This window comes from Cupressus sempervirens, chromosome 8 (genome assembly GCF_028749045.1).
Source record: "Cupressus sempervirens isolate cs-2001-9-10 chromosome 8, ASM2874904v1, whole genome shotgun sequence".
In the NCBI taxonomy this organism is placed as follows: domain Eukaryota; kingdom Viridiplantae; phylum Streptophyta; class Pinopsida; order Cupressales; family Cupressaceae; genus Cupressus; species Cupressus sempervirens.
The window spans coordinates 48,507,022-48,533,098 of NC_143125.1; the positions used below are offsets into that span (position 1 = coordinate 48,507,022).

Consider the following 26,077-nt stretch of genomic DNA (forward strand, 5'->3'; position numbering starts at 1 on the left):
ATTATATTTTTCAAAATTTTCATTTGAGAACAAAGTTAAAATATGAGAAATTTTGTTTATTTTGATTTAAAGTTAAAATATTTTTGGAAAATATATGTTAATGTTTTAATTATAATTTTATAACTTTTTTTCTTTTTTATTATACTGTAATTGTCATGTTTTATTTTTTATTTCAAATGTTTTATATAATATTTTTAAATTTTTGTAAATGAGTTTTAAAAATAAAATCTATTTTGACTTTTATATAGTAACAAAAATTGCATTTTTAATAATATCCAATGTAATCTTAAACAACCTTTCATATATTATTGGAATCAAAATTTGTTATTTAACAAATTTAAGTGTCAAAATTTTCAATAGACATATTATATTTTATTAATAATTTTTTATATTTAAAAATATTTTAAGAATATATGTAATGATCTAATTTTTAAATTATACAAAACATATAATAAAAATCAAATTGCAATGTACAAAGCGGGCAACTGATAGTTTTAATCCTTTTACCAAAAAGCTTTTAATGAACCATGCATTATTACGATTGGATCACTCCCCACTTCACACTCGAATATACCATTAAAAAATTTCAATCAGAAACCCTAACTTTTTTTGGCCTTTCAGATTCAAATTTTCCAAACGATTCTAATCCCAAATAAAACCCCAAATCCAATCGAACCCTTTAAAAACCCTAATGTCAAAACTGAAGATTGTAAAATCAAGAGCCTTTATCTCCTGTTAGTTTGTGTGAAACTAGTAACAATGGCAAAATTCAATGCGCCGGTGCGCAACTATCGACAAGAGGAGCGGTCTAGGAAATCAGAGCAGAACAGGAAGAGAAGAGGCGATCCCTCCACCAAGAAGCTCAAGCTTGTCCCACCTCCTTCTTCTCTCTCCGGCAAACAAAAGAGAAAATTGCTCAAGAAATGGCGTCTGGTACTCTTAATTTCTTTGAAAATTTAATCTTATTTTGTTGCTCTGAAAAATTATCAGTTACAGTTCTGTAAGCTCTAGACTTTTCATAATTTGAAGAACGAAAGAAGTTCAACAAAATCGGAGTTTTCTTCTGTTTTATTTGTTCCCTAGAATGTTATTATTTATGGAAGACTAAAACTTGTTTTTTTTTCTTTTCTTTTTTAAAATCAATTGCAGGAACAAAAGAAAGCCCTGGAGAATGGGCTGGTGAGCATGGAAGATATCCAGATGATGTCTGTGGACAAAAAAGGTGAGCCTGTTCCCATCGAAATGAGATATGAGGTGAAACAAGAAAATCGGTTTCAAAAATTATCTTTAAAGATATGCCTACTGGTGTTCTTTAAGGACTACACATCATAAACTTCAACTAAAGCATTAGTATTCTGAGTCTCATATAACCAAATTATTTTATAAACTTCATATATTTATAAATCCAATGCAACGATATGCATTATGAATTTTATTGAGGTTGAATTTTGTAGATGTAAGAGGATCCCTGATAGAGATAGGTAACACCGATTTCTAATATAGAAATTGATATAGAGATTGATATTGATTTCTGAGTATATCTCTGATATATCTTTTATACTGTAGTTTGTATGTACTCTAATGTCAAGGAATATTCTGCAGTCTTAAATTGTAGTTCATAGTTTAAACACCGATCACTGCTGAAGAGAAGATATTGCCTTTGTAATTGATATCTCTTTCAGTCATTGATTGGCATGTATATATGAGTGCTAGAGTGGTCATGTCCCCGAATGGACATGTATCTACATGGCCATTGGCCATGGAGTGATGTCCCTTCAGGGATATGACACTAGTAATTATAATTAAGTTAAACCTGAACCAAGTCGAGAGTCTCGATAGCCATTTTATAATATATATATTCTGTGATAATCAATTAAATACTAAAATGCATAATCAGTAACTATATATATATATATATATATATATATATATATATCTGTGATAGACTCGAATTCATATACCAAATATAATGTGTACTTCACTTCTACAGAAGCTACACTTCAACACTCCCTCTTAGCAATAAGTGAAACACGAAGGTTTCTCATATTCTCTTGACATGTGCACGGGTATCATCTTTAATGATATCTATCAAGAGAATAGGTTATCAGATTCACAATACTTAGATCCAATGATCAAGAGTATTTCATTTGATGACCAAAATCACAATGTCATGAACTCTATCATGACAAGTATTATGATTTTCGACACACTGGGACAACAACTCAATGAAGTCTGATCATAATACGTTTGTTATCAAGACTACTAGTTATTTGGAATAACAACACTATTTTGTCAAGATAACAGGTCTACCACTTGTAAGATTGTCACCTTACAATGGTTACCTTCTGAATATATATGTCAATGAAAGATTGTCACCTTTCATTACATATTTGATGCAACCATAAGATAGTAGCATATAACACTAAATATACATAAATAAAAGAAAAAAACTAAAACTTGATTTCAATGTTCACAATTTACAATTTAATCATACCAAGTTTGTCTCTAAAATATTCCAATTTGGGCTTGGCAAGAGGTTTGGTAAATACATTTGCTGTTCGTTCATTTGTACTTATGTATTCTAGCTTGAGAACATCTCGATCTACCATATCTCTAATATAATGATAAGGCATTTCAATATGCTTAAATCGATTGTGAAAAACTAGATTCATTGAAAGCTTGATACAACTTCGATTATTGCAATGGATGATTGTAGGCTTCAAGGGTTTCTTGACTAATCCAAGTAGCAATTTTCTTAACCATATTGCTTGTTTAGCTCCCATGGAAGAAGCTATGTATTCTGCTTCAGTTGAGCTTAAGGCGACTGATGATTGTCTTTTGCTAAACCAAGAGATCATTGCTAAACTGAGAATGAAACGACATCTTGTAGTACTCTTACGATCAGTAGAGTTGCCCAACCAATCAAAATTTGAATATCCAGGACGATTAATTTCAACTTGATCATATTTGAGACCCATACCAATTGTACCTCATAAGTATCGTAAAATGTGCTTGGCTGCCATAAGATGTATCTTTTTTGGTTCACACTTGAATTGACTTAAGGCATTAGTTGCATAATAGATATCAGAGCGAGCGTTTACCAAGTACATCGACGACTCAATAATTTGCCTCTAGTAAGTAGGATCAATAGATTCAAATTCAAATCCGCCATTCTTTAGTTTATGTAGATTTGCTTCCATATGAGTAGTTAGGGGTTTACAATTCATCATTTCAAACTTAGTTAGGATGTCAATAATTTATTTTTCTTGATTTAGGAAGATGTAGTTCTCCTTTTGCCAGACTTCTAGACCTAGGAAGTAATGAGGAAGCCCTATTTCATGTCGAATTCTGCAGTTAGTTCTTGTTTGCATTTTGCTATGAGATGTTCTTCACCTGCTATTAGTAAATCATCAACATATAGTACAAGAATAATCATATCACCTTCAACTATTTTGAAATATATGTTAGGATCAACTTCATTTTTGGAATACCCTAATTTTGAGAGGTAGCTGTCTATTCTTTCGTACCATGTCCTAGGAGCTTGTTTAAGACCATATTTTGCTTTCTTCAGTTTACATACATGAGAATTTTTGTCATGAGTGATAAATCCTTCAGGTTGTTCGATGTATACTTCTTCAATTTCACCATTTAGAAATGCAATTTTGACATCCATTTCGTATATCTTCCACCTTTTGGTAGCTGCAATAGTTATAATGGTTCTGACAGAGGTGTGCAGGGTGACTAGAGCAAAAATTTCTTCATAATCTATTCTTTTAGTTTTTGGGAGAATCCGCGAGCTACAAATCTGGCTTTGTATTTTTCAATGCTACCCTCTAGTACATGCTTGATTTTGAATAGCCATTTAGAAAGAACTGATTTATCTTTGGGTCTGGGTACAACATCCCACACATTATTTTTTAATATGGATTGATTTTCTTCAATCATTGCATCTCTCCAAGGATGGCATGATAATGCTTCTTCAACATTTGCAGGCTTTGTTTTGATGAGTTCAGAGAATAGTGCTACATAGCATGAATGGTTCCTTGTTCTCTTGTTTTCTCCGACTACTTCATCAGGTTCTATTTGATTTTCTTCTATCATTTTTCTTGCCCAAAGTGGTCTCTTTTTATTGTTAGGATTTTCATTATTTTCTAAATTTGGATTAGGAGATGCAAGATTTCTAGTATCAATCTCCCTCTCATTCTCTACTGGAAGGTTCTCATCTAGTTCAATAGTAGGTTTCGAGTATGGTTCATCAATGTTCTTAGAGACATTAAAAGCAACGTCTTCTTCGAATTTTACATCTCTGCTGATTTCAATAGTTCTTTGTCTAGGGACATAGATCTTGTAACCTTTGGATGTTTCACTGTATCTAATGAATATGCCCTTGTTTCCTGATGGATCTAATTTAATTCTCTTTCTTTAGAAGTGTGAATATATACAAGGCACCCAAATATTCCGAGTTGGCTCAAATCTGGTTTGTTGCTTGTAAATACTTCTTCAGGAGTTGTATTTTCCAATGTTAAGAGAGGACATCTATTTTGGATATAAATTGCAGTGTTAAAGGCTTCAGCCCAGAAGGAGGTGTGAAGATTTTGATCATGTATCATAGCTCTGGCTGATTCAATAATAGATCTGTTTTTCCTTTCTTCAACTCCATTCTGTTGAGGATTATATGGTACAGAAAACTCCCCCTTAATCCTAACAGAGATGCAAAAATCTTTAAAGGTTTATAAAATGTACTCACCCTCATTATCCGATTTTAGGGTTTTGATTTTCTATTTAGAGTGATTTTTATCTAGTGCTTTAAATTCTTTGAATGTGGATAACACTTTGGTTGATTCTTTTTGTTTAAGGAAGTAAATCCAAGTTTTCCTAGAATAGTCATCTATAAAATTCACATAGTAGAGACATTCGTTTAGGGAAGGTACAAATATTGGACCACATAGATCAGTATGAATGAGTTAAAGTACAGATTTAGATTTGTGTTCACTTTTGGAGAAGGACGATCTGTTTGTGTTTTTACCTAAGGCACATCCTTTGCAAATATTGGAATGATTAGGTTTTAAACTAGGTAACCTTGTTACTATTTTTTCTGTGGATGATAAAGCACAAAAATGAAGATGAACTAGTCTTCTCTGCTAGATGTCATTCGTGTTTTAGATTTCATGATTCAGGGCTAGATTTTGATGGTTACAAAGTTTGTACAAACTTCCATCTCTAAATTCGATGGATATAGCATTCTTAATGTTGGAGTTCTTTGGCTAGGATAATACTTTATCTTTTTGGAATGTGATACGATACCCTTGGTTTGCAAGGCCCGAGATGGAGACAAAATTTCGCTTTATACTAGGTACAAACAAAACATTCTTTAGTTGAAGAGTGATACTTGAATTTATTTGAATTAAACACAAGCCAATACCTTTTACCGAGTATGTAGAATTATCCCTGATAGTTACTTCTTTAGAGGAGTAATCTTCAAAGGTTTCAAATTTATCTCTAAAGCCTGTGATATGACAAGATGCTCCACTTTCTATAATCCAAGTATTTTTGTTAGAGTTTAGTTCACTCGAGAGTGCTAAGTAGAATGCAAAGTTTTCATCTTTTTCATCTTTGACTTCTGCTAGAGCTGCTTTTATTTTCTTTCGTTCTGGACAAAAGTGAGTGTGAGCAAATTTGTCACATTTGAAGCATTGTACTTTTGACCAATCTCTTTTCATATATGTTTTGTTGAATTCCTTTCTTTTTCATTTGAATTTACCTTTCTTTCCTTTATTGTTGGTATTAACTTGAAGAGCTTGAATATCTCCCTCTTGATTTAAAGTAATTTCTTGAAATTAATTGACTTTTCTTGAGTACATTTGTTTTTAAGTTGTTCAAATTTAGGAAGTTTAGGTTGTGAGCTTAGTCCACGAATAAAACTTTCCCAAGATAAGGGTAGTCCTTTTAGTGCTATAATGCAAATTTCTTTGTCATCCACTTGACTTCCAATAGTTGCAAGTTGATCTTTTAACTTTGAGATTCTTAGGAAATAAGATGTAATTGATTCTCCATTGATCATTTTGATGTATAGTAGATCTTGTTTTAATGTTAACAATCTACTGTTGTTATTAATTTTGAAGGTATTCTTAATAGTGGAAAACATCTCATAAGCTGATTTAAGGCTTGATGTAGATGGGAGGATATGATCTTTAACCGAATCTATAATGATCTTCATAGCTTTATTGTTATGTCTTTTCGGATAATTTTCTGGCATAGATTTATTTTCCTTTATGTATCCTTCTAATTCCATTTCTCTTAGAATAATCATTGCTTGTATTTTCTATGATGCATAGTTGGAGGCTCCTTCAAATCTGTCTTCCTATCTTACATGATTCACCATCGTTTTAGATTGAAGATAAATTTAAATCTGTTATATGACTGACTGAATTTCTCTATTAGTGTGGCTCTAATACCATATAAATGTAAGAGGATCCTTGATAGAGATGGGTAATACTGTAGATGCTTAAAATTGTCCCTAAACACTATATTAATTAATTTTAATATTGCCCGTGACATTGTAATTAATTATTAATTAATTAATTATATTGCTCACATTCTTCTAGTTATTTAATTAAAATATTTTAATTAAATGAGTTCATTCTCTTAAGTATTTAAATTTAATTTAAATACTCCTAGCCTTAATGTGTTAAATTAATTTAACGCATGATCCTCCATCATCTCTTTTTTAAAATAAATTTTGTTTATTTAATCCTCACATCCTATTAATTCCTCTAAACCCATGATTAAATTAAATCTTAAACCTAACTTAGAGCCTAGCCTATAACCATCATTTTCATCCTCTTAATTCTACTTCTTCTCTAATCCCACTTAATCATTCCTAATCATCTCCCTAATCTCCCTCATTAGCCTAAGAGTGTGCTCACACATGTGTGAGATGGCATGCCTACACACTCCCCTTTGCACTCGTCTCCCACTCTTCTTCTCAAGTAACTTTGAATTCTTGACCATTTGCATGGCTTGCATGTCACCTTATGTGGCATCTACATGGATGCCACCTCACCAAGCCCTCTCTTGAGCCTATAAATAGAGGCCTTGTCTCAAGCATTGGCATCTCCCCCATATGCATTGTTAGCTCCTCTAGCTCCTCCGTGTTTGCATGGATCTCCATGTTCGCGAACTCTCCTGCATCCGCTCGTGCCTGCAAGGTTGCCAAAGCCTCCTGCGCACTGTTCCCCCTAGCCCTCTAAACCTGTAGCTCTACCTGGAGGCGAGCTACCTCTGTCCGCAAGCTGTTCCTCTCGGCTCTGACCATGTCTGGGTCCTCTCCCTGTACCTGTCCCTGTAGAGGTGCTTGTGGTGGTACTTGCAGAGGTGCTTGCGGTGGTGCTTGGGGTTGTGCTTGTGCCTGTGCTTAGGGTGCTATCTGTGGTGGCCCTTGTGCTGGCCCTGGCCCTGGCCCTCTCCTCGCTTAGGCTCTGCGCCTGCGCGGTCCCTCCTGTGCCCCCTGTGCTGGTGGTGGCATCATAGCTGCCTGCCCACCGTCCCCTGCTCCGTCTCCGTCACTCCGTGCCTGCTTTGCCGATGGAGGTGCCCCTGGCACTGTAAGTTTGACTCGCTGATGGGCTACCCACCACTATGCATATGCCGGTGTCATACTTGCGTCTCCCCTATCTTGACCGTGCACCCATGGCATTGCTGCCATCGCCAACCAAGAAGCACGGGCCAATCGTACGGTAGTCCCGTGTCCCCACAGTCGTCCATACTCTCGTGACACCATAGGATCAAAGTTGCACGGATACGGATACGGATACAAATACGGGAACGGTATTGGGTATGGATACAGCCATTTATTTTAACACTCAATATGGATACGACTGGACACAACATTAATAAATAGTACATATACATATATTTAACATAGTTTTCTAAGTTATTGTAGGAGATTTTCATTACTTCAAAAGTAATATTGACACATAAATGCTACATAAATATTGATAAGTTAATTTCATGCTTTACAATTTGTAAACACAGTAGAGTTGCATTAGAAGATAACCCAAAAACGAGTTGCTGAAATAGAAAAAACATTTTATTTGTCTTTCTCATCCAGTGGAGGTTTATTTTAATACTAATTTAAAAAAAAAATGCTTTAATATATATTTTTTTAACGTTAAAGGAAGAACTACATTAAATCTTAAAAAAAAACAAATCCCATAGTATTTTTAATGGTTGGAAAATTAAGTTTATTAGGCAGACATGGGTACAATATTCGATGTGTATCCGAGCAGTATTGGATACGTTTCCAAATTGGATACGGGGATACGCGCGCCCAAGGAGGGACAAAGGAGTTTCTGACAACTCTGCATAGGATATAAGAATCTGTTTGAAATTGTGTCCTGTGTCCTTCCAAACTGCTGTCGCACTCAAGAGGGCATGTAGCACATGATCACATGCATGGATTGGCCAATGATCCAGCAGTCAGTTTGTGTGTACGGGAGGTACATTTGATCCTTCGTGTCATCCTCGCCACCTGTTGCCAGTGTCTGCCCCCACTACTCTACCCCATCATAGGGATTCCACTCGAACATGATGATCTCATCTATACACCGACGCCAGAACCCCATAGACTTCGTCGATGTATACTGGATGAGAGGTCGGTATCTGCAGGCGAATGGCTCCCCAGGCTGCCTGGTCTCCCACCGAGTGATAGGCCGTGTGACCCTAATATGCTCCCATGACCAAACCATCAGTAGCATTAGTCCTGGTCCTATAGTGTGCTGGGTCTGATATGCACACATGTGCAAAAATCGTGATATAGCTCGGCCAGGATCGTCTTTCCCCAGCAGTAGATCGCCCCTCCTCTTGTAGCAGGGTGCTTAGCACTCGTGCCCAACCAATTAGCCACCTGTGTCCTGCATGATTTGGCAGCATCCGCTATATCAGTGAGGCTAGGTATACTGCCAGCCTCGGTAGCCTCTGCTCTAGTGTGCCCCTCCACGACAACCACGATCGCTGGATGGGTAATTGCTGTCGCCGTCTACCAAAGCACTCTCTCAGGAACGGATCAAAATCCTCCAGTACATACTCTGGGTATGCGCCTCTGATCGGCACTCGCAAGATCCGCCCCACATTCAGGAGTGTGACTGTAGCCTCCCTTGTCAGCAGATGAAAGCTCCCTGTAGGCGTGTGCCATCGCTCTATGAGAGACGATAGCTGCGTTGAATGAGCCCTCAGATCCGGCCACTCGTGTACGTGCTCTAGGCCGCATAGTCGCATGTGTCCCCAATCCGCGTCTCTGAGTCTCTCTTGTATCGCCATGGTCGGAGGATAGTGCTTCCTCGACCTAAACATCACCGTGTCCTCCTGCAGCGTAGACATGCAGAGAGTTAGTCTTTCTAGCCTATGATGTCCCTAGCACGGGGCATCTTCCTTGGCCTCCTTTGATTTTTCACAATCTGTGCAAATGCTGATATGCATAGATCAGCGTAGACGTTGATCCACGGAGATGACAAATTTATGTCGTCTGTGGAGACGACGAGCTATTCTCCGTCGTCTCCACTAGCCCCAAACCCTTTTTGCCATCCACGAAGACGACAAGATGAACCCTGTTGTCTTTGTATCAATAGGATGGATCTTGTCGTCTCTGCGAATGCTGAGATCGTCGCTTTGCCATTTGTGTAGACGATAGGGTGGAGACTGTCGTCTCCATTCGAACCTCATTTTCAGTGCATTTATGGCATATTAAATGTGCCTAATCTAGCCTAGTCTACCAAAATACAAAGAGGATCAGATGACTTACTGGTGGGCCCATCTCGGCTGCTTGCTGGTACTCCCGAACGCGCTCATCAAGCTGCAATCGATCAATGGGTTCCATGTTTGCTTTGGATGCTTTACTCGTGGTGTGACAATGACTTTTGTTGGGCCCCTCGCAAGCTTATATAGGCCCCCTCGCGGACCCTGTTTGAGCCCATGTCTTCCTTGAGCCATGTACGTTCCTTGTTCACCTGCAAGTCATGCACATATTGTCATTTATTTCCGTTTTCTCTCCTTTTTCTTCTTTTTTAAGACTTTTTTCGTGAAAATTGCCCAAAATTTATTTTTTGCGCAATTTTCACGAGGGGGCACCCTCCTCTATCGTCGCCATGGGACTCCCACCTTCTTTGGGGCAACCTATATTTTCTTTTCTTTGATATGATGCCGTTCCGACATCACATCAAAGAGGGGCAAAATGTAGATGCTTAAAATTGTCCTTAAACACTATTAATTAATTTTAATATTGCCCGTGACATTGTAATTAATTATTAATTAATTAATTATATTGCTCACATTCTTCTAGTTATTTAATTAAATTATTTTAATTAAATGAATTCATTCTCCTAAGTATTTGAATTTAATTTAAATACTCCTAGTCTTAATGTGTTAAATTAATTTAACACATGATCCTTCATCATCCGCTTTTTTAAATAAATTTTGTTTATTTAATCCTCATATCATATTAATTCTTCTAAACTCATGATTAAATTAAATTTCATTTAATTTAATCTTAAACCTAATCTAGAGCTTAGCCTATAACCATCATTTTCATCCTCTTAAGTCTACTTCTTCTCTAATCCCACTTAATCATTCCTAATCATCTCCCTAATCCCCCTCATTAGCCTAAGAGTGTGCTCACACATGTGTGAGATGACATGCCTACACACTCCCCTTTTCACTCTTGTCTCCCACTCTTCTTCTCAAGTTGTGTGAGCAAATTTTGAATTCTTGACCATTTGCATGGCTTGCATGTCACCTTATGTGGCATCTACATGGATGCCACCTCACCAAGCCCTCTCTTGAGCCTGTAAATAGAGGCCTTGTCTCAAGCATTGGCATCTCCCATTATTGCATTGTTACCATGCCATTTTGAGTTTTGAGCTTTCATGCTAGGGTTTTCATTGTAATTTGAGTTTTCATAGAGATTTTTAGGTGAATACTAACCATTTGGTAGCTGGTTTAGCTTTGCATTTGCATTATTGATCTAGTTTACATGCATTTTCTCTTCTCCATTTCATTTACATCTTAGTTTAGCTTGCATATCTAGTTAGTTTCTTTGTTGCATTTCATATTTTCATCATCGAATGCTTTCACCTATGGCTTTCTCCATAGCCATTTCTTGAAGTATTCTTCATCTCATATAGTTTAGGTTCATATTGCATCATCACTCACATTTGCACATTCACTCAAGAGATTCATTCCATTGTTGTGTTTGGGAGAGCACACCAAACATACCCTCCATCTTAACACACCAGCAAGGCCTCTCATGGGTGCCTTTGTTGAGTTGTAGAAGTGGTCGGAAGACTTGATTTGTTGGCTGCTTTGAGTTGCAAAACTCAAGCAAGCATTAGTTTAGTTTTCCTTCATTTTGATGAATTCTTGTTACATGTTTTGATTTGAACTAATGTTTGCTTGTTGATTCATGCTCTCAACAGGTCACATTTTCTAGCACACAAATACTTATTTCTAATCTATAATTATACAGACCTGCATTGAAAAAGTTTTGATATAGATTTCTGAGTATATCTTTTATATAGAATTCTGGTATATCTTTTATAGTGTAGTTTGTATGTACTCTAATGTCAATGAATATTTGCAGTCTTGAATTATAGTCCAGAGTTTAAACACCGATCGCTGCTGAAGAGAAGATATTACCTTTGTAATTGATACCTCTTTCAGTCAGTGATCGGCATGTATATATAAGTGGGAGATTGGTCATGTCCCCGAATGGACATGCCTCTACATGGCCATTGGCCACATAGAGTCATGCCCCTTCGGGGATATGACTTCAGTAATTATAATTAAGAGTCTCAATAGCCCTTTTTATTATGTATATATATAAAAATCTGAGATAATCAATTACATACTGAAATGCATAATCTGTAACTATGTAAAAATAACATAAAAAATGCGTGTGTGTGAGAGAGAGAGAGAGATAAACATGAATTCATATACCAAATATAATGTGCACTTCACTTTTACTAAAACTACAATTTAGCAAATTTCATAAATACCATGTAAAGACCTGATTTTCACGCACCCACATCACACATTGTTTACAGAGCTAGTAATAGTTACCAAAAGATTAATGCATATGTAATACATTAAGGACCAATTTCATTTTACAAAGTAAATAATTTTTTCACTACCATGTAGCACATCAAATATGCTTTTTGACAAAAATAGTTTATGAGAATCCAATGCAAAGGTGCGTATTGTGAACTTTATCAAGTCTTGCGTTTTCAATATTTAATAATAAGTTTGTAGCTTATGATACGCCTTCTTGAGTTTAGGGGATTGTACTGTGAAAGTTCTCATGAAAATTCTAGCCGGCTATTTGGAAGGACTAAACACAGGAAGCATCCATTAGATATATAATTTGGACGCGGCTATCCTCCCTACAAATTGCACCATTGACTAAATTTCAAAAAAACAAAAACACAATGAAATGTTTTGAAATTTTCAGTATTTGATCTTCATGATATGTATATTTTGTGATCGAAAACAACAAAATTTTTGAATTTTTTTTGTTGTGTTTTCCTGAATCTGAAAAAGAATCATGTTTGACTTTTTTTTGTTGTCTTTGGTGCATTTCGTCTAGAGATTAGCCAACGCCATCCTATGTTATACAAGGACACATCACTTGTTTTAGACCTTCTAGAAAACATCTCGGTAATGCATCCCTTGCCACCCCTACCCCCATTTTGAAAATGTCGTGGAAGATTTTAAAACCAACTCAAGTCAATGTTTCTCTTAAGACAACAAAGCAGTAACAAATGCCAGTGGAGTTTGACAATAAGTAATGGTTTATGATGACACACATTTGAATCTATTTTTCATGCATGCAACAAAGTGTTCAAGACACATACCCTATTTTTTGTGCCTCTAGGAGACATCTCAGAAATCCGTCCCTTTGCCATCATCAGCATCCATATCCCCAGACTGTTGTGGAACATTTTAAAACGAACACATAATGCTATTTTTAAGACAACAAATCAGAAACAAATCCAAGTGGGGTGTGACATCAACTTATATATCATTCTGCCTCTAAGCTGAATCCATGTTTCATGCATGCATCAAATTGTTGGAGTTGGAGGCTTATTTTGTGTCTTAGACAAGACATTTTATGAGTTCACCATAAATGTTGTCATCGAAAGTTATATAAAACATAAGAAAACATATAATATGTGAATAATTTTAAAAATTTCATATATGTATGTATGCTTCTATACTACTGTCCCCAATTTTCGGTCCTATAGGAAATGTCTTGAAAATGTGTCCCCTTGTGCCTTGTCGATGTGAGTTTTGTTCCATTTTAATGATATTTCAACCAATGGGAAAATTGAACACTTGGCATTTTGTGATTGTTTGTGTTTGTGCTTGAAATTGAAAATTTCTTATTGGAGGAGACGAACAATTGCCACCTCATCATCCTTATCCTGTGCTTGGAGTCTTGCCTTATAGAAGGTGTTTGTTAATATTGCAAATATTTCTTGCTTGATTTTTAGAAAGTGTCTCTCATCATTTTAGTTTTTCTCCATCCTTTGAAGTTTCCTCATGGATTTAACTTGAATCACTTGCGTCTTCATGAACCCATGAACTTGATTCTACTTGAATGTGTTCTCATTTAGCTGGATCTTTTGTGCTTTCTTGAACTTCCTCTTGATTTTAATTTGAATTGCGGGTTGATAGCTTGAAGATGAATCTTTCCTTCTCACTTAAGTCCCCTGGCTTGAGCCATCTTCTTGTAGCATCTTACTTGTTTGTCCTCTTGAAGTCTTAAGCTCAGCCTTGACATCATCTCCATCTTTCTTCTTGCAAAACAAAAAAGGAAGCTTCATTAAGTTCGCGAAAGAAATCTGAAAATAAATCACATTAATAATGAGCAAAATGGATTTCCCTTATTCAAGACTAAGCGTTTTTTCTATCTTCTTGAAATGATCAATATCTCCAGTATTTCTAGAGTCTTAGAAGAAAAAGTTCTTGGGTAGAAATCCTAGGGCAAGAGCATTTCCACAGTGGGAATCCTCTAGTAAAAGAGGATTTCTACCAAGCACGTTAAAGTAATTCATCCCAATTTCAATCACTTGGTTCTTAAAATTCCTTTCTTCTAAAATTCCTTTCTTCTACAACTCTTCAATCTATCCATTTGATTTGTCTTTCATTTTGCATGAGGAAAATAAGGCTAAAGGGAAAAGGGGACATTTTTCAAAGTTGGGAGGATTAGAGAGGATTTCCACGATGGGAATCCTTTGGTTAGAGGATTTCCTCCAAACATAATTTAGCTTCCCTTTCAACAATTCCCAACACTTACCTTATTATCAATCAATTTCGCCTCAACTCATCATTCTTGGCCTCTAAAATTTGTTCAGAGTCAATTTTGGCACAAAGTAAAATTGGGGGAATTTTGGTTTGAGAGGATTAATGTGGTGGAAATACTTTGCAGAGAGGATTTCCACCAAACACAATTTATCCTTTTCCTTTAGGCCCGTTTGTTTGCTGGAATTTGATTGGAGTAGGAATGGAGAATTGAAATTTATTTTCAATTCTCTGTTTGGTCTGTCAAAGTAGAATTGAGAATAAGAATTTATTTTTAATTCTCTATTTGGTGCGTCAAATAGGAATTGAGAATTAGAATTCATATTCCCAATTTGGCCCCAAAATGAGCATGTGCCCATTTTAAAAAATACTTGTTATTGGAATAACTATTCCTATTCTTATTTTAACTTTTTCTTATTTGATAAATTTTTGAAGTCCGTTGCACTCTATTGCCTAAATAATTGTACAGAGACTTTTGATTAATACCTTGGTCAGTTTCGAACCTTGGTCGGTGTTATTCAGAAGGGAGTGTTTTCTTGTTGATGGCTCTTGGGGAAGGATGACCCTGGCAAGTATGTTAGAAGGGCACAACTCATACTTAGAGTACCCTATACTTTCTAATATTGAGCCGAATCAAATCAAAGTTTGGTTTCAGAGTCACAGGTGAGATTTCCATGATTTGTGTTCCCAACTCAAGAAGTCCGTTACACTCTTCCCCCTTGTTACAGAGATTATGATTTGTCTCGTTTGGGTTCGAATTTGTCATGTTTGTGTCTGTTCATTTGTTTTTGGTGCTGTCCAAAGATCTGTTCATTTGTGGGCATGCATTTCCATTCGGAATTCAAGCTCAGGGAGTCTGTATGTATGGATTTATTTTGGTATTTTTTTGACAGCTATTTTCCGTCACAATCTCCTTAGATTGCTACACAGAGGACTCTGGTTTCCAGCCTCCGAGTTCATCAAATTCTTCATCTTTTGAGCGTCTAGATTGTATCTGCAAATCTGTGATGAAAAAATCTTAAAATAATTTGTGAGCCACCAGAAAATCTGTATCTGCAAAATTTGTGAGCCATCAATGGTAGCGTTTTTGATGGTCTGAAGATCAATTTGGTCTGCTTCAACACAGATCTGCCATTCTTCCTGTTCTGGTTTCATCACCATTTGCCCCTTCCAAATCAGATGATTTCACAGGTCTTCTAAAACCAAATGAAGTCTAGAATAAAAATCCTATTTCTTTTCCTATCTCTATTCCTACCCCTATTCTTGATTATTTTTTTCAGTTCTTATTCTTCATTTCTATTCCTAATCCTATTCCCCATTCCTATTCTCAGTTTCCTATTCCCATAACCAAACGGGCCCTTAATTATTTCAAACCAAGGTTACATGGGGACTGGGGTACTTGGGTACATCAAAAATTTATTTAATTTAATTTAATATTTATAAAAAATCTGAAAATCTAAACAATGGTTTTTCAAAACTAGAACAGTGGTAAAGTTTGCAGATGTAATGTATTGTTTTCAGTTTTAGATTTGCAGTATGCTGGTAATTATTATATGATAAATGTTTAGATGCAAACAGAGAAGGCAGAATTTAAACATGAAGAAGATCATAATAGCATATTGTAAACGATAAACTACTGACCTGAACAGTGATATTGTTTACTGTTAATCAGTATTGTATTAAAGTTTCAAACTGATTATATATTGAATTAAGCTAGACAAACAACAAGATGATACAAACAAAAAATTGCGACAAAAAGATGAAATCTTAATCATGTTCCACAGCTATGATGCTCTCTACAGAGTACTTGGTACTTCAGGTACTTGGGTACATGGGTACGGGTCCTAGGGGTGTGGGTACGTGTGCCCATGCAACCTAGTTTCAAACCTTTATCTTGTTATCACTAAATCTCTTCTCAAGTAGCATCCTTCATCTCCAACCCTTGATTAGAATTAAAAAATGGAGGGGGTGGAATTCTTGACATGGGAGGAATGCATGAGTGGAAATCCTAAGCTTAGAGTATTTCTACTAAGTTAACTTAGTGCTTCATTGCCTTAACATCTTTCTAAAACTTCATTGTTGCCAATCAATTTCTCTTCAACTCAACATTCCTCACCTTTAACACTTGCCTGAAATCCATTTTGGCGCAAAGTGAAAGTGGGAAATTTAGGTTTGAGAGAATAAAGGTGGTGGGAATTCTTTGGCTCAATGATTTCTACTGAAACTTATCCCATTTTGACCTCTCCATGACAATTACTTGCTCCATTTTCCCTCTTGATGTTGCATTCATTCTTTAGACCCAATTTCAGCACCTTAGAGGGTTTGGAATTTTGGGTTGGGAGGATTTCGACGGTGGGAATCCGCTAGAGAGAATTTCCATGGTGGGAATCCTTTGGGCAGAGGATTTTCACAACACACGACTGATAGTTATCCTCAGGAAAATTACCATTTTCCTTCTCTCCATCTTTTAACATTGTATCAATCAATTTGCTACCTTAGCAAGGATCTCTCACAACCAAATTTGCACCTCATCCCTTTGTCCTAAGGCAAAATCTTGAGATTTTGGGTAGAAAATTGTAGCTAGTGGAAATCCTGGAGTTAGAGGATTTCCATGGGGGAAATCTTCTGAGCAAAGGATTTCAACCACTTTCCAAAGTTCTCCCATCTACCAAGCATGTAAACCTTTTTCACTTAGACTAAAACTCTACCTCTCCACTAGGATTTAGGCCATGGAAATACCTCAAAAAAGGACATGAAAACCCTCACACAAACCCGTCCCAGCAAGCCAAAATTGCTCAAGCTTGCCTTCGGACTTGGAGACTTCAGAATGTTGCCAACTAAAACCACTTAAGACAGCGACTCTTGTTAAAGCAAAAAGAGGGGCCCCCCATTTGCAACAGGGTGATGTTGTGAAAACCCCACAACATGTCCCTCTGTCCCTATCTCCGGAAAACTGCAGAACATGGGAATTTGCCCATTATCTAAACTTTCTATAGGTAATGCCAGTAACATAGACCTTTTATTTGGTGAGTGTTTAGTGTTTAATGTTTTGTGAACTAAATATAAAATTGTGCTGTATACTTTAATGTTTTTGTGTTGATTAGAAAGGACATGAAGAGAACATTGTTGAATGTGAAATGTGGGTGAGAGGTCCTTTGATGGTTACACGTTAGTTAAATTTCTTTAGCTATTGATACTAATTGAACATTGATGATTTTATTGTTCTGGTCTTATAAGATTATTTATTCTGGTGTCTCAAGAGAGATATGCAAAAGTGGATTTTCTTAAGTCTTTTAGCCTTGCAAGTCACAACAGAAGCTGTAGAGAACAAAAATATGTCAACTCATTGATATATTCGGTATTTCAAAAACTGCTCGTCAAATTTTAAAGACAAAATATGATTGGTTTTTTCAATCTTTTATGTGGTTTCTCTGTCCACATTATCATGTTACATTGTTTTTTAGACATCTATCATTGTTTCTACAGGCAGGTGTACTGTTTTTTCTAGTTTGAATATGGGTTTGGTGTTCAGGTTCACTGCTATTTGGTGATTAAAAATATAACATGTTCATAATAATAAAAGTTCAAATATGCTACAAAGTAAATAAATTAACTAGGATGTCTAGTTTGCCTATATATTGGCTGTTGGACAAAGCAAAGTTTGAACTGGTTCTTGGTCATGATCGAGCTGGGTCACGAGTCGAACTGCCCTTGCGGAGTCAGAGACTTGTTATTTTGGTATAAAATCTGTCAGATGTTTGAGACAATTCTTAGCTTCATAGGAGTTAAAATGCAAATTATAGATTTTCGGAGTTTTTAGAAAATTCTTTTACTCAGTCAAATTTCAAGATTCAGCATGCCTTCAAGAATGTTATCTCCCACAACCTGTCCTAGATTTTCGTGGCCAAGTTGAACTTGGATCAAGGAATTTCTAATGATTCTAACTCATTTCCTTGCAAATCACTTGGTTTCAATTCTATATTCTTGAGAGACTTAGCTCAAGCACTTGCTCCACACCCTTACACAAATGTTACTTTCCAGCATGCCAAAATTGCTCAAACTCATTCTCAGACTTGGAGACTTGAAAATTGCTACCATCTAAGACCACCAAAGAGGCTAAGACTACCTAAGACTACCTCAAACATGTTGCCAAGAGAAAAAGCTTGAAAATGAAGCGCAGATGAAGAAGATACCAATAAGTTTATAATCCATTAGTTGAATTTTGAACAATGATACTTGAACTTGTTATGATTTAATTTTAAATGTTCTGAATTTTTGATGTGGAACTAGAATTATATGATGCTATGATGGTATGATCATGACCATGATGCTATGATTACAGTTTTATGCTGTTTTTGTTGTTTACATGTTTTTATGATACTATGTGACATTCTAATCTTAATGGGTGCCTCTCTCTCTCTCTCTCTCTCTCTCTCTCTCTCTCTCTCTCTATATATATATATATATATATATATATAGACACACACACACACCCACACACGCTTTTTACATGTCTTTGTACTATTGAACCCAAGCAAACCCAAACCTCTTTTCAAAATTTTGCGGGTGGGACCCTGCCCTCTGCCTCCAGATTTGGATCTTGGTGCGTGGCAATGCTCACATGGAGTGCAATTTCTCCTTGTGGGTGCATCCAAATTGGCATCACTGTGCATCTAGATGCATCCACAAGGAGAAATTATGCTCCTTGCGGCACATCAGGATGCACCCACAAGGAGAAATTATGCTCCCTGAGCTGGGAATTTGAAATTTGGTTTACTAAAAAGTCTAGTCCTTGTCACATTTGGTCAAAACTTTGCCTGCTGCAAAGACTAAAACTCGTGGGGAATTCTCGTAGGGGAACCTGGTTAGAATTTAGATGAATTTTGGGCAACTTTGGTTCATAGAGGAGGAACCTGGACAAAATTTGGCAGAATTTTGAGGAACTTTGGTCCAAAAACAACTTTCGTTGACTTTTTCAATTTCTTTTTTGCTAAATTATGTCTAAATAATTTGTCTTTTGGATTTGATTGTGTGCACTTTTGTAATGTCCCCCACTTAGCCAGTTTGGAGGTATGTTGTCGTTAGCCCATTCTTGTATGGTCCCAAGGGCTAAACAGGACTTCAAAAGGGATCTTGAGGTTATTTGGCCTAGTCAAATTTAATTACAGGCCAAATGGAGTTCGTTTGTTGGGTTGTCAGGAAGACTTACTATTTTTAGTAAGCCAATAGGGGGATGCAGTGCCTTCAATTTTCAGTGACAGGATGAGATGCGTTTTGTTGGGCTCTTTCTAATGAGCTATTATATGTGGGATTTCGAGTTTATTTGGTATATTATTTTAATGTTTGAAGTTACAATGGTAAAGTGACTATTTAAATTAAATATTATAATGTTTCATAAAGTCACTTTATAAAAATCAAGAGTCCCCCTTTTGAGTACATACATGGACTTTGTAAAAAGAAAAAAAGAAGTAATATTAAAAGTCATGTATTATCCCACATTGGCAAGACGAAAGCGTGGAGCAAGTGAGGAAGGGATTAAAAGGAAGAAGATAGCTCTCATTTATGCAAGCTTGGAAATATCAAAGAAATTGGAGAATTTTTCTAGAGATTATATCTCAATAGTTTGAAGGACGAAGTCCCTTCAAGCTGGAAATCGTAACGCCATTGAAAGATATGGTCTTGAGATTCAACATGGTAGCAGTCTAAAAAAAGCAGATACGAAAAAACAGCCCGAAAAAAGCGGAACCGAAAAAGCAGGCGGAAAAAGCAATCCGTAAAAGCAGTTCAAAAAGCGGAATCGAAAAAGCAGGCTGAAAAAGCGGGTACGAAAAAGCATGCCGAAAAAGTAGTTCGAAAAAAGCAAAGCAGAAGGGGCAGCATAGAAGGAAATTATTTCAACCATCTACAAACAGGTTCTTTTGTTAGTATTGTTTTTTAGGGTGTTATAAGCTTTCAGCTGTAAGTGTGCATTATACCAGCATTATCATTTTTGTAATCCATGTAAATGCCAAAGTCTTGGCCATATTTCATGAGCATTGTAATTTTCATTGCAATTAAGAAGATAATAGTTGCTGGTGTCATTTAAGCAATTTAATATTATTATTTATCAGCTAGTTAGTTTGCATACCAACTGTTTGTAAAAATGCCAGTTGGCTGTAGGTGTTCATTTCTCATGCTTAGATCATATATATGCACTGAATATTGTCAAAATTAGTAGCACACTCATGTTGGGTCATTTGTGTAGTCCATTGTAGTCTTCTAGCACAAGATTTTCATTGATGCAAATTGTAAAAAGGTCATTTGAAGCTAGCTGAAATACTATATCAGTCATACGTCCCTTGCATGTGAATTGTTTGATGAAATTCCTTGAGCTTTCATCAGCATTTTTGAGGGCAGATTTGAGGAGGGTTATTACAATTTTTTTACCATCAACATTTCGGATCATACTACATGATCCATCATCAATATCTCTACTCCTGCACTTTCTCATCCTGATGATGGATCATGTAGTATGATCTGAAATATTGATGGTAAAAAAGCGCACACAATCAAATCTAGAAGACAAATTATTTACAAATGGATTGTGTAAATCTAATAATATAAATTATGTCTATTTGACCCTCCAGCCCTAAAAGTGACCTCTAAAAAGATTAGAAAGGTTTTTATATGTTACTTGCGCATTTGTGAATATATATATATATCTACACCAAAAACCATATATTCTTGTATGGATGAACCCAAAATGAATCCAAACCCAACCCAATTTTTTTATGAACAATTTTCGAACCTGAATCTGAACCAGCAACTTAGCAAAATCTACTTATTGCTACGCTCCTAATGCAATTAACGAAAAGGAAGGGAGGGAGGTAGCTAACAGTTTTCCTGTCTTGAAAATCTTGGCCATTGTTAAGCTGCCTATTTGCTTACCTTCATTTTGACTGGTGAGCATGACATTGTGCTTTTGTGTGCATTTGTGGTTTTTTTGTTACTTCTCACACCACCTCGAATGGAAGAGTATGATGACAAAACTAAATCTGTGGAGCCACTTTACTCACTGTGGAATGATTGATTGAGTATGATTATATGAGCTTTTCACTATGCCAGCATGCCAGAAAATATCTTATGGTATTATTGTCTACAAATTTTTAATGATGCTTAACTTGATCCACGTTGATGAGAAAATTGTCGGCTGAACATTTGCCCTTTTTAATTATTTGTTTTATAGGGTCCCCATATTCAACGGGATCATCTTCTACTGAGGGGAACAGTTGAATACTGAGATCGACGTAAATACAAAATAACAGTAAATTTTGAGCCCTAAAAAATTACAAATAGAACACTTGGATGGACTTAAATTATAAATTTCAAACATAGTTTAGTAAAGAAGTCATACACCCAGTGCCTATGCAGCACCATGAATGTACTACTAATTATAATTATTAATTATAATTTTTTTTATTGATTGTATAAGAAAAATGATAATTAATTAATTATTTTTTTAATTAGCTAATAATTACAATAAATAGTACATTCTCGGCCAAATTGAACTGGGCTTTTCAAAGGTGTGCTTAGTTTTCAGACACCTCTCAAGACATTTGCATACCCTTTCAAATGAATGGTTTAAACAGATAGTGAGTTATTTAAGTCAGTGATGAAGTATTGCACTATCAAATGATTTAGTTCTTTACTTTTTTTGCATTTTCTTGTGGGAATATATAAAACCACCATTTTTTTCATGTATCCGCATACCATGTTCTTGTACCTGCATATGCAGCCGCATTTGAAGCAGTAACTTAGCTTTTGTAAAGGGAGCAACACTCGAGGTTTTAGGTCCTGCAATGAAGCTTCTGAGGTGCAGCCTTTCTTAAACTGTTCATTGCACAACTTAATGAGAACAAAATTATCATTGTTTACAATATACTTAGAATCTAAATCAATCTTGTTGAGGTCAGTTGGCTCTGTATGCTCAATGGTACTTGATTTTGCCAATACAGAAACTAATTTTTACTATTGAAAGTGAAAAAAATAATGATTACAATTATTGTTATGATTACAAGTATTTCTAAACTATAAGTTTGCGTTTTTAGCTTTAAGTGGAGCTTGTGTTGAATGAGCTAACGACATCATTCATCTTTTTTTGTGTTATTTGCATTTCTTGGAATGCTTTTTCAAAAACGATTTGTATGCTTGCAAGTAGATAAGATATGATATATATATTAAGATTTAAAAGTTTTCAAACTTAATATATACCTTGAGAGACTATCCAAAGCTTATGGAGTGTACTTCGTTTGAATGCCTTCTTGCCCTGCATATTAGCAATACTTGAGAAAAAGCTCTTGCTTGCCTGTTCGTTGAGAACAAAATTTTATGCATATGATTAGGTCCTCTGTAACTTCAAAATAATCATTTTTGAACAAGGAGCTATAGAACAAGGTTGAACTCAAATAGTATCCAAAAACATGGAGAGAAATATTTCAAATGATGCCATCTCTTATTGATTATGTCCCATAATGGCATGTCCTTGTCTTTGTTATGTTGCATTCTACTTCTTGTCACCTCCTTGGCCTTATCCATGGCTTCAGACAAATAGTCCATGAGGGATTTCTTACTATTTACCAAGTCCAAAAACTTTTTTTAGGGGCTTTGAGAATTCTACAACTTGTTTAACCACATCTCTAAAGCTCGTGGGATTAATGTGGGCAATCACTATTATGCTGTTTGTTTGATTTGTGAAACTTAACTCCATCTGCTCATTTGAAACAATTTACAAATATTAGCTTGAAATTCATTTTTTGTTGGCCAAAAGTTTGCAAAGAGAGGAAGTGCATATGAATTTTGTCACTGCTTGTCAAAGTAGTACCTTGTCCTTTATCAAGAAGTGTATGCATCATACACAACACCTCTGTGTGATTGGAGATGCATCATTAGCCTTTGCAATGCATCTTCGACCTATTTAAGTTTTCCAATGTCCTATAAAGTTAGATCAAGTTAGTGTGCCATGCATGAGCTAAGAAATATAGTGGATATTCGTTTATCAAGAGTCTCCAGCAGCAACACAAGTAACAACATTCTAATAAATTAGGCTGCATCATTTGGTGGCCCTACATCCATGATGACCTGGCAACAATTCCGTAGTTGTAGATGTGATCCTATTTGATGCATCCGCATATTTAAGATGGTGCCAATACCATAAGATAAAAGGAAGTTAATGAGAGTTCAGTTCCTTTTATTTGACTACCCATCAAATAACTGGGTCTTAATTTGTTACTTATGTCACTTTCACCCATGTCCCCATGTCACTGCACAAGCTTGTAACTCTCCAATTGCTTTCCAGGTGATTGCAAATAGTTCTCGTATTTGGTAACAGTCAAAAATGGTGCTGTTCCTGAAGTCAGTATAGCAACAAAAAATTCAAGCATTGTGAGTCACCTTAAGCATTGAATTTTACCAGAGTTCTTGTAGTGACTTCTCTTTTAAACAATCTAGATAGAGGACAACAGTGTTGAAGCAAACTGCGGTGAGATCTGTGTTAGGAATTAACTTGAATCCCACCAGATATTATTTGATGACAGCATATTCTTGGGTTTGAGCAGGGTATGGCTTGGATGCCTAATGTACACCCTGGAAACTGATATAGCATACCTAAACTATTTGAGCTGCATTCTGGGCGAATTGATCAAGGCCAAATGAGTCTCCAAACCTATTTGGTCCAAGATGAGGTGAACTTAATTGAGAAACCTTGCACATAGGTAAAGACAATGTATTAATTCCCACGATCTTCTAATGTAATGTCTTACAAATAAGGTCAAGGCTGAAACCTTAGGGCTAGCTTAAATAAATTTAATATACAGCTACTGAATGGATTTTGTGATTAGATTTGAATTTAAAATCCAAACTCCGATATGCTTCCAAATATCAGATTGAAAGAATCCCAATTAAGAGGCTGGATATTTTCAAAATAATATATTTTATTCATAAAAATCTGAATAATCTTTGACAATACTCTGGTGAATTTATGAGATTTTTTGAACTCACAGGAGGCCTGTATGACATAGTACAGTAGGATCCAGTCCGAATCCTGTATGGGTGGCTTTTGTAGGCATCCAAAAAATACATTTTTCAATTTTTGTAGATGTTCGCGACCTAAGTGGCTGATGGGTGAATTTCTGATTTTGTAAATTGTTTTTCTTGCACCTTTGATCTTGTACAGCTGTCTGATATCAGTTTTACGTAGTGCACATAAATGCGATTGACAGAAGTGCCCAGAAATTTGTTGCAGGCTGGTTGATTTCAAATTTGACCTGGAAATGATGATTTGCCCACTACACTATAAGTTGAGTTTCTGCTCCAGCCATAGATGAAGCCACAGGTGCACTGATCACTCAAATTCTGCAATAAGTGATAGTTGCGCAGAGTGTTGAAAAATATATTTATTTTATTAATAGTAATATGAATAATTAATTATTGTGCAAAGAGGGGACTGGACATCTCTATTGGGAATGCCGATGGCTTATGACTCAGTAATGGAATTGGAAATTTTTTGTCCAGAAAAACTTTCTGAGAACATATTTAAATATTCATGATTGATCTACAATAATCTTGTATGGGTCTTCTAAGATAATTCGAAAGTTGTTTCTTTAGTATTTCTTTGCGGTTTTTCTCTGGCAATTCTGTTTGCAATAAATATTTTGTATCTGTTACAGATGAAGCTACAGGCGAGAAATCTCAGGAAACAAGTGCAAGGCCCTCCCTGCAGTTGCACATGAAGAAGCGAGCCAAGTTGAAGATTTTGAAAGGAAAAGGCAAAGGTTGCTTTTTAAAACATGTTTCTGCATCTATATCTTTTACTTTTTAGTGTTATGTGCACGTTTCTGTTTTTTAATATAGCTGCACTTAAGCTTATTTTAAGGATGCTATACTATGGGAAGTATGAAACCTAGTAGTTTAGGTCGTAAACTAGGTCCGCATTAAACAAGGTTGCACTCTTGTTAATTCTAATGGATTTATTTCATTTACCGTAGGTAAAGGAAACACAAGAGGCAGTTCTTCAGGTCAGGAAGATGCAATGGTAGAATAATGGTGGATATTTCCCAACTAAAGAGTGCCACTTACAGGGTGCACAGTTTTGTATGACAGAGAGTGTATATAACAAACTGTAATGGAATTTTCTGACTGCATAATCATTAATGCTGAGAGGTTTTATTATTTTTGCTAAACGAAATAAAAAATTATAATGAGTGTGATAATGGCATCTATTTGGTCATGGTCAAAATCTCTTTCAAACTTTGACCGTATTTATATTTCATTGATAACAATGGTTTTGATTCAAATGAAATTGTTGCAAGGAATATATTTATTTTGGCAAATTTAGTTACAGGTGCTAATATTGGAGTGGTTTGTGATCTATATGGATAAGTTATTGTTCTATAAAAAAATACTTTCATTTCTTAACCACTTGGACAAGAGAACACATTTTTTCAACATATTTGCAAATAATAAATATAGTTCAAAATTGTGCCACGAAACAAATTATTATGATAATAAATGGGATTTCGTTAGAATACAATCAGTCTCACAGCATTATCATTTGCATCCATTTCCAAGAAGTATCTGCAACATAAGTTTTTTACTAGCAGTGATCCATTGTTAATCTCTGTTTAAACTCAATAGTCTGCATTTATTGTTTTCAACTTGCAGCAAATTACCGATTTATCATCGGAGAATT

At 35.7% G+C, this 26,077-nt stretch overlaps 1 protein-coding gene across 1 annotated transcript; it reads left to right on the forward strand.

Annotated features, from left to right (window-relative positions):
* The first annotated feature begins 510 nt into the window (after window positions 1–510).
* Window positions 511–25,718, forward strand: LOC149541546 (uncharacterized). The gene is made up of 4 exons (XM_089796764.1): window positions 511–933; window positions 1,150–1,222; window positions 25,056–25,160; window positions 25,374–25,718. The coding sequence occupies exons 1-4, from the start codon at window positions 760–762 to the stop codon at window positions 25,427–25,429; spliced, it is 408 nt and encodes a 135-aa protein (XP_089652890.1). The 5' UTR covers window positions 511–759; the 3' UTR covers window positions 25,430–25,718.
* The last annotated feature ends 359 nt before the right edge of the window (window positions 25,719–26,077 follow it).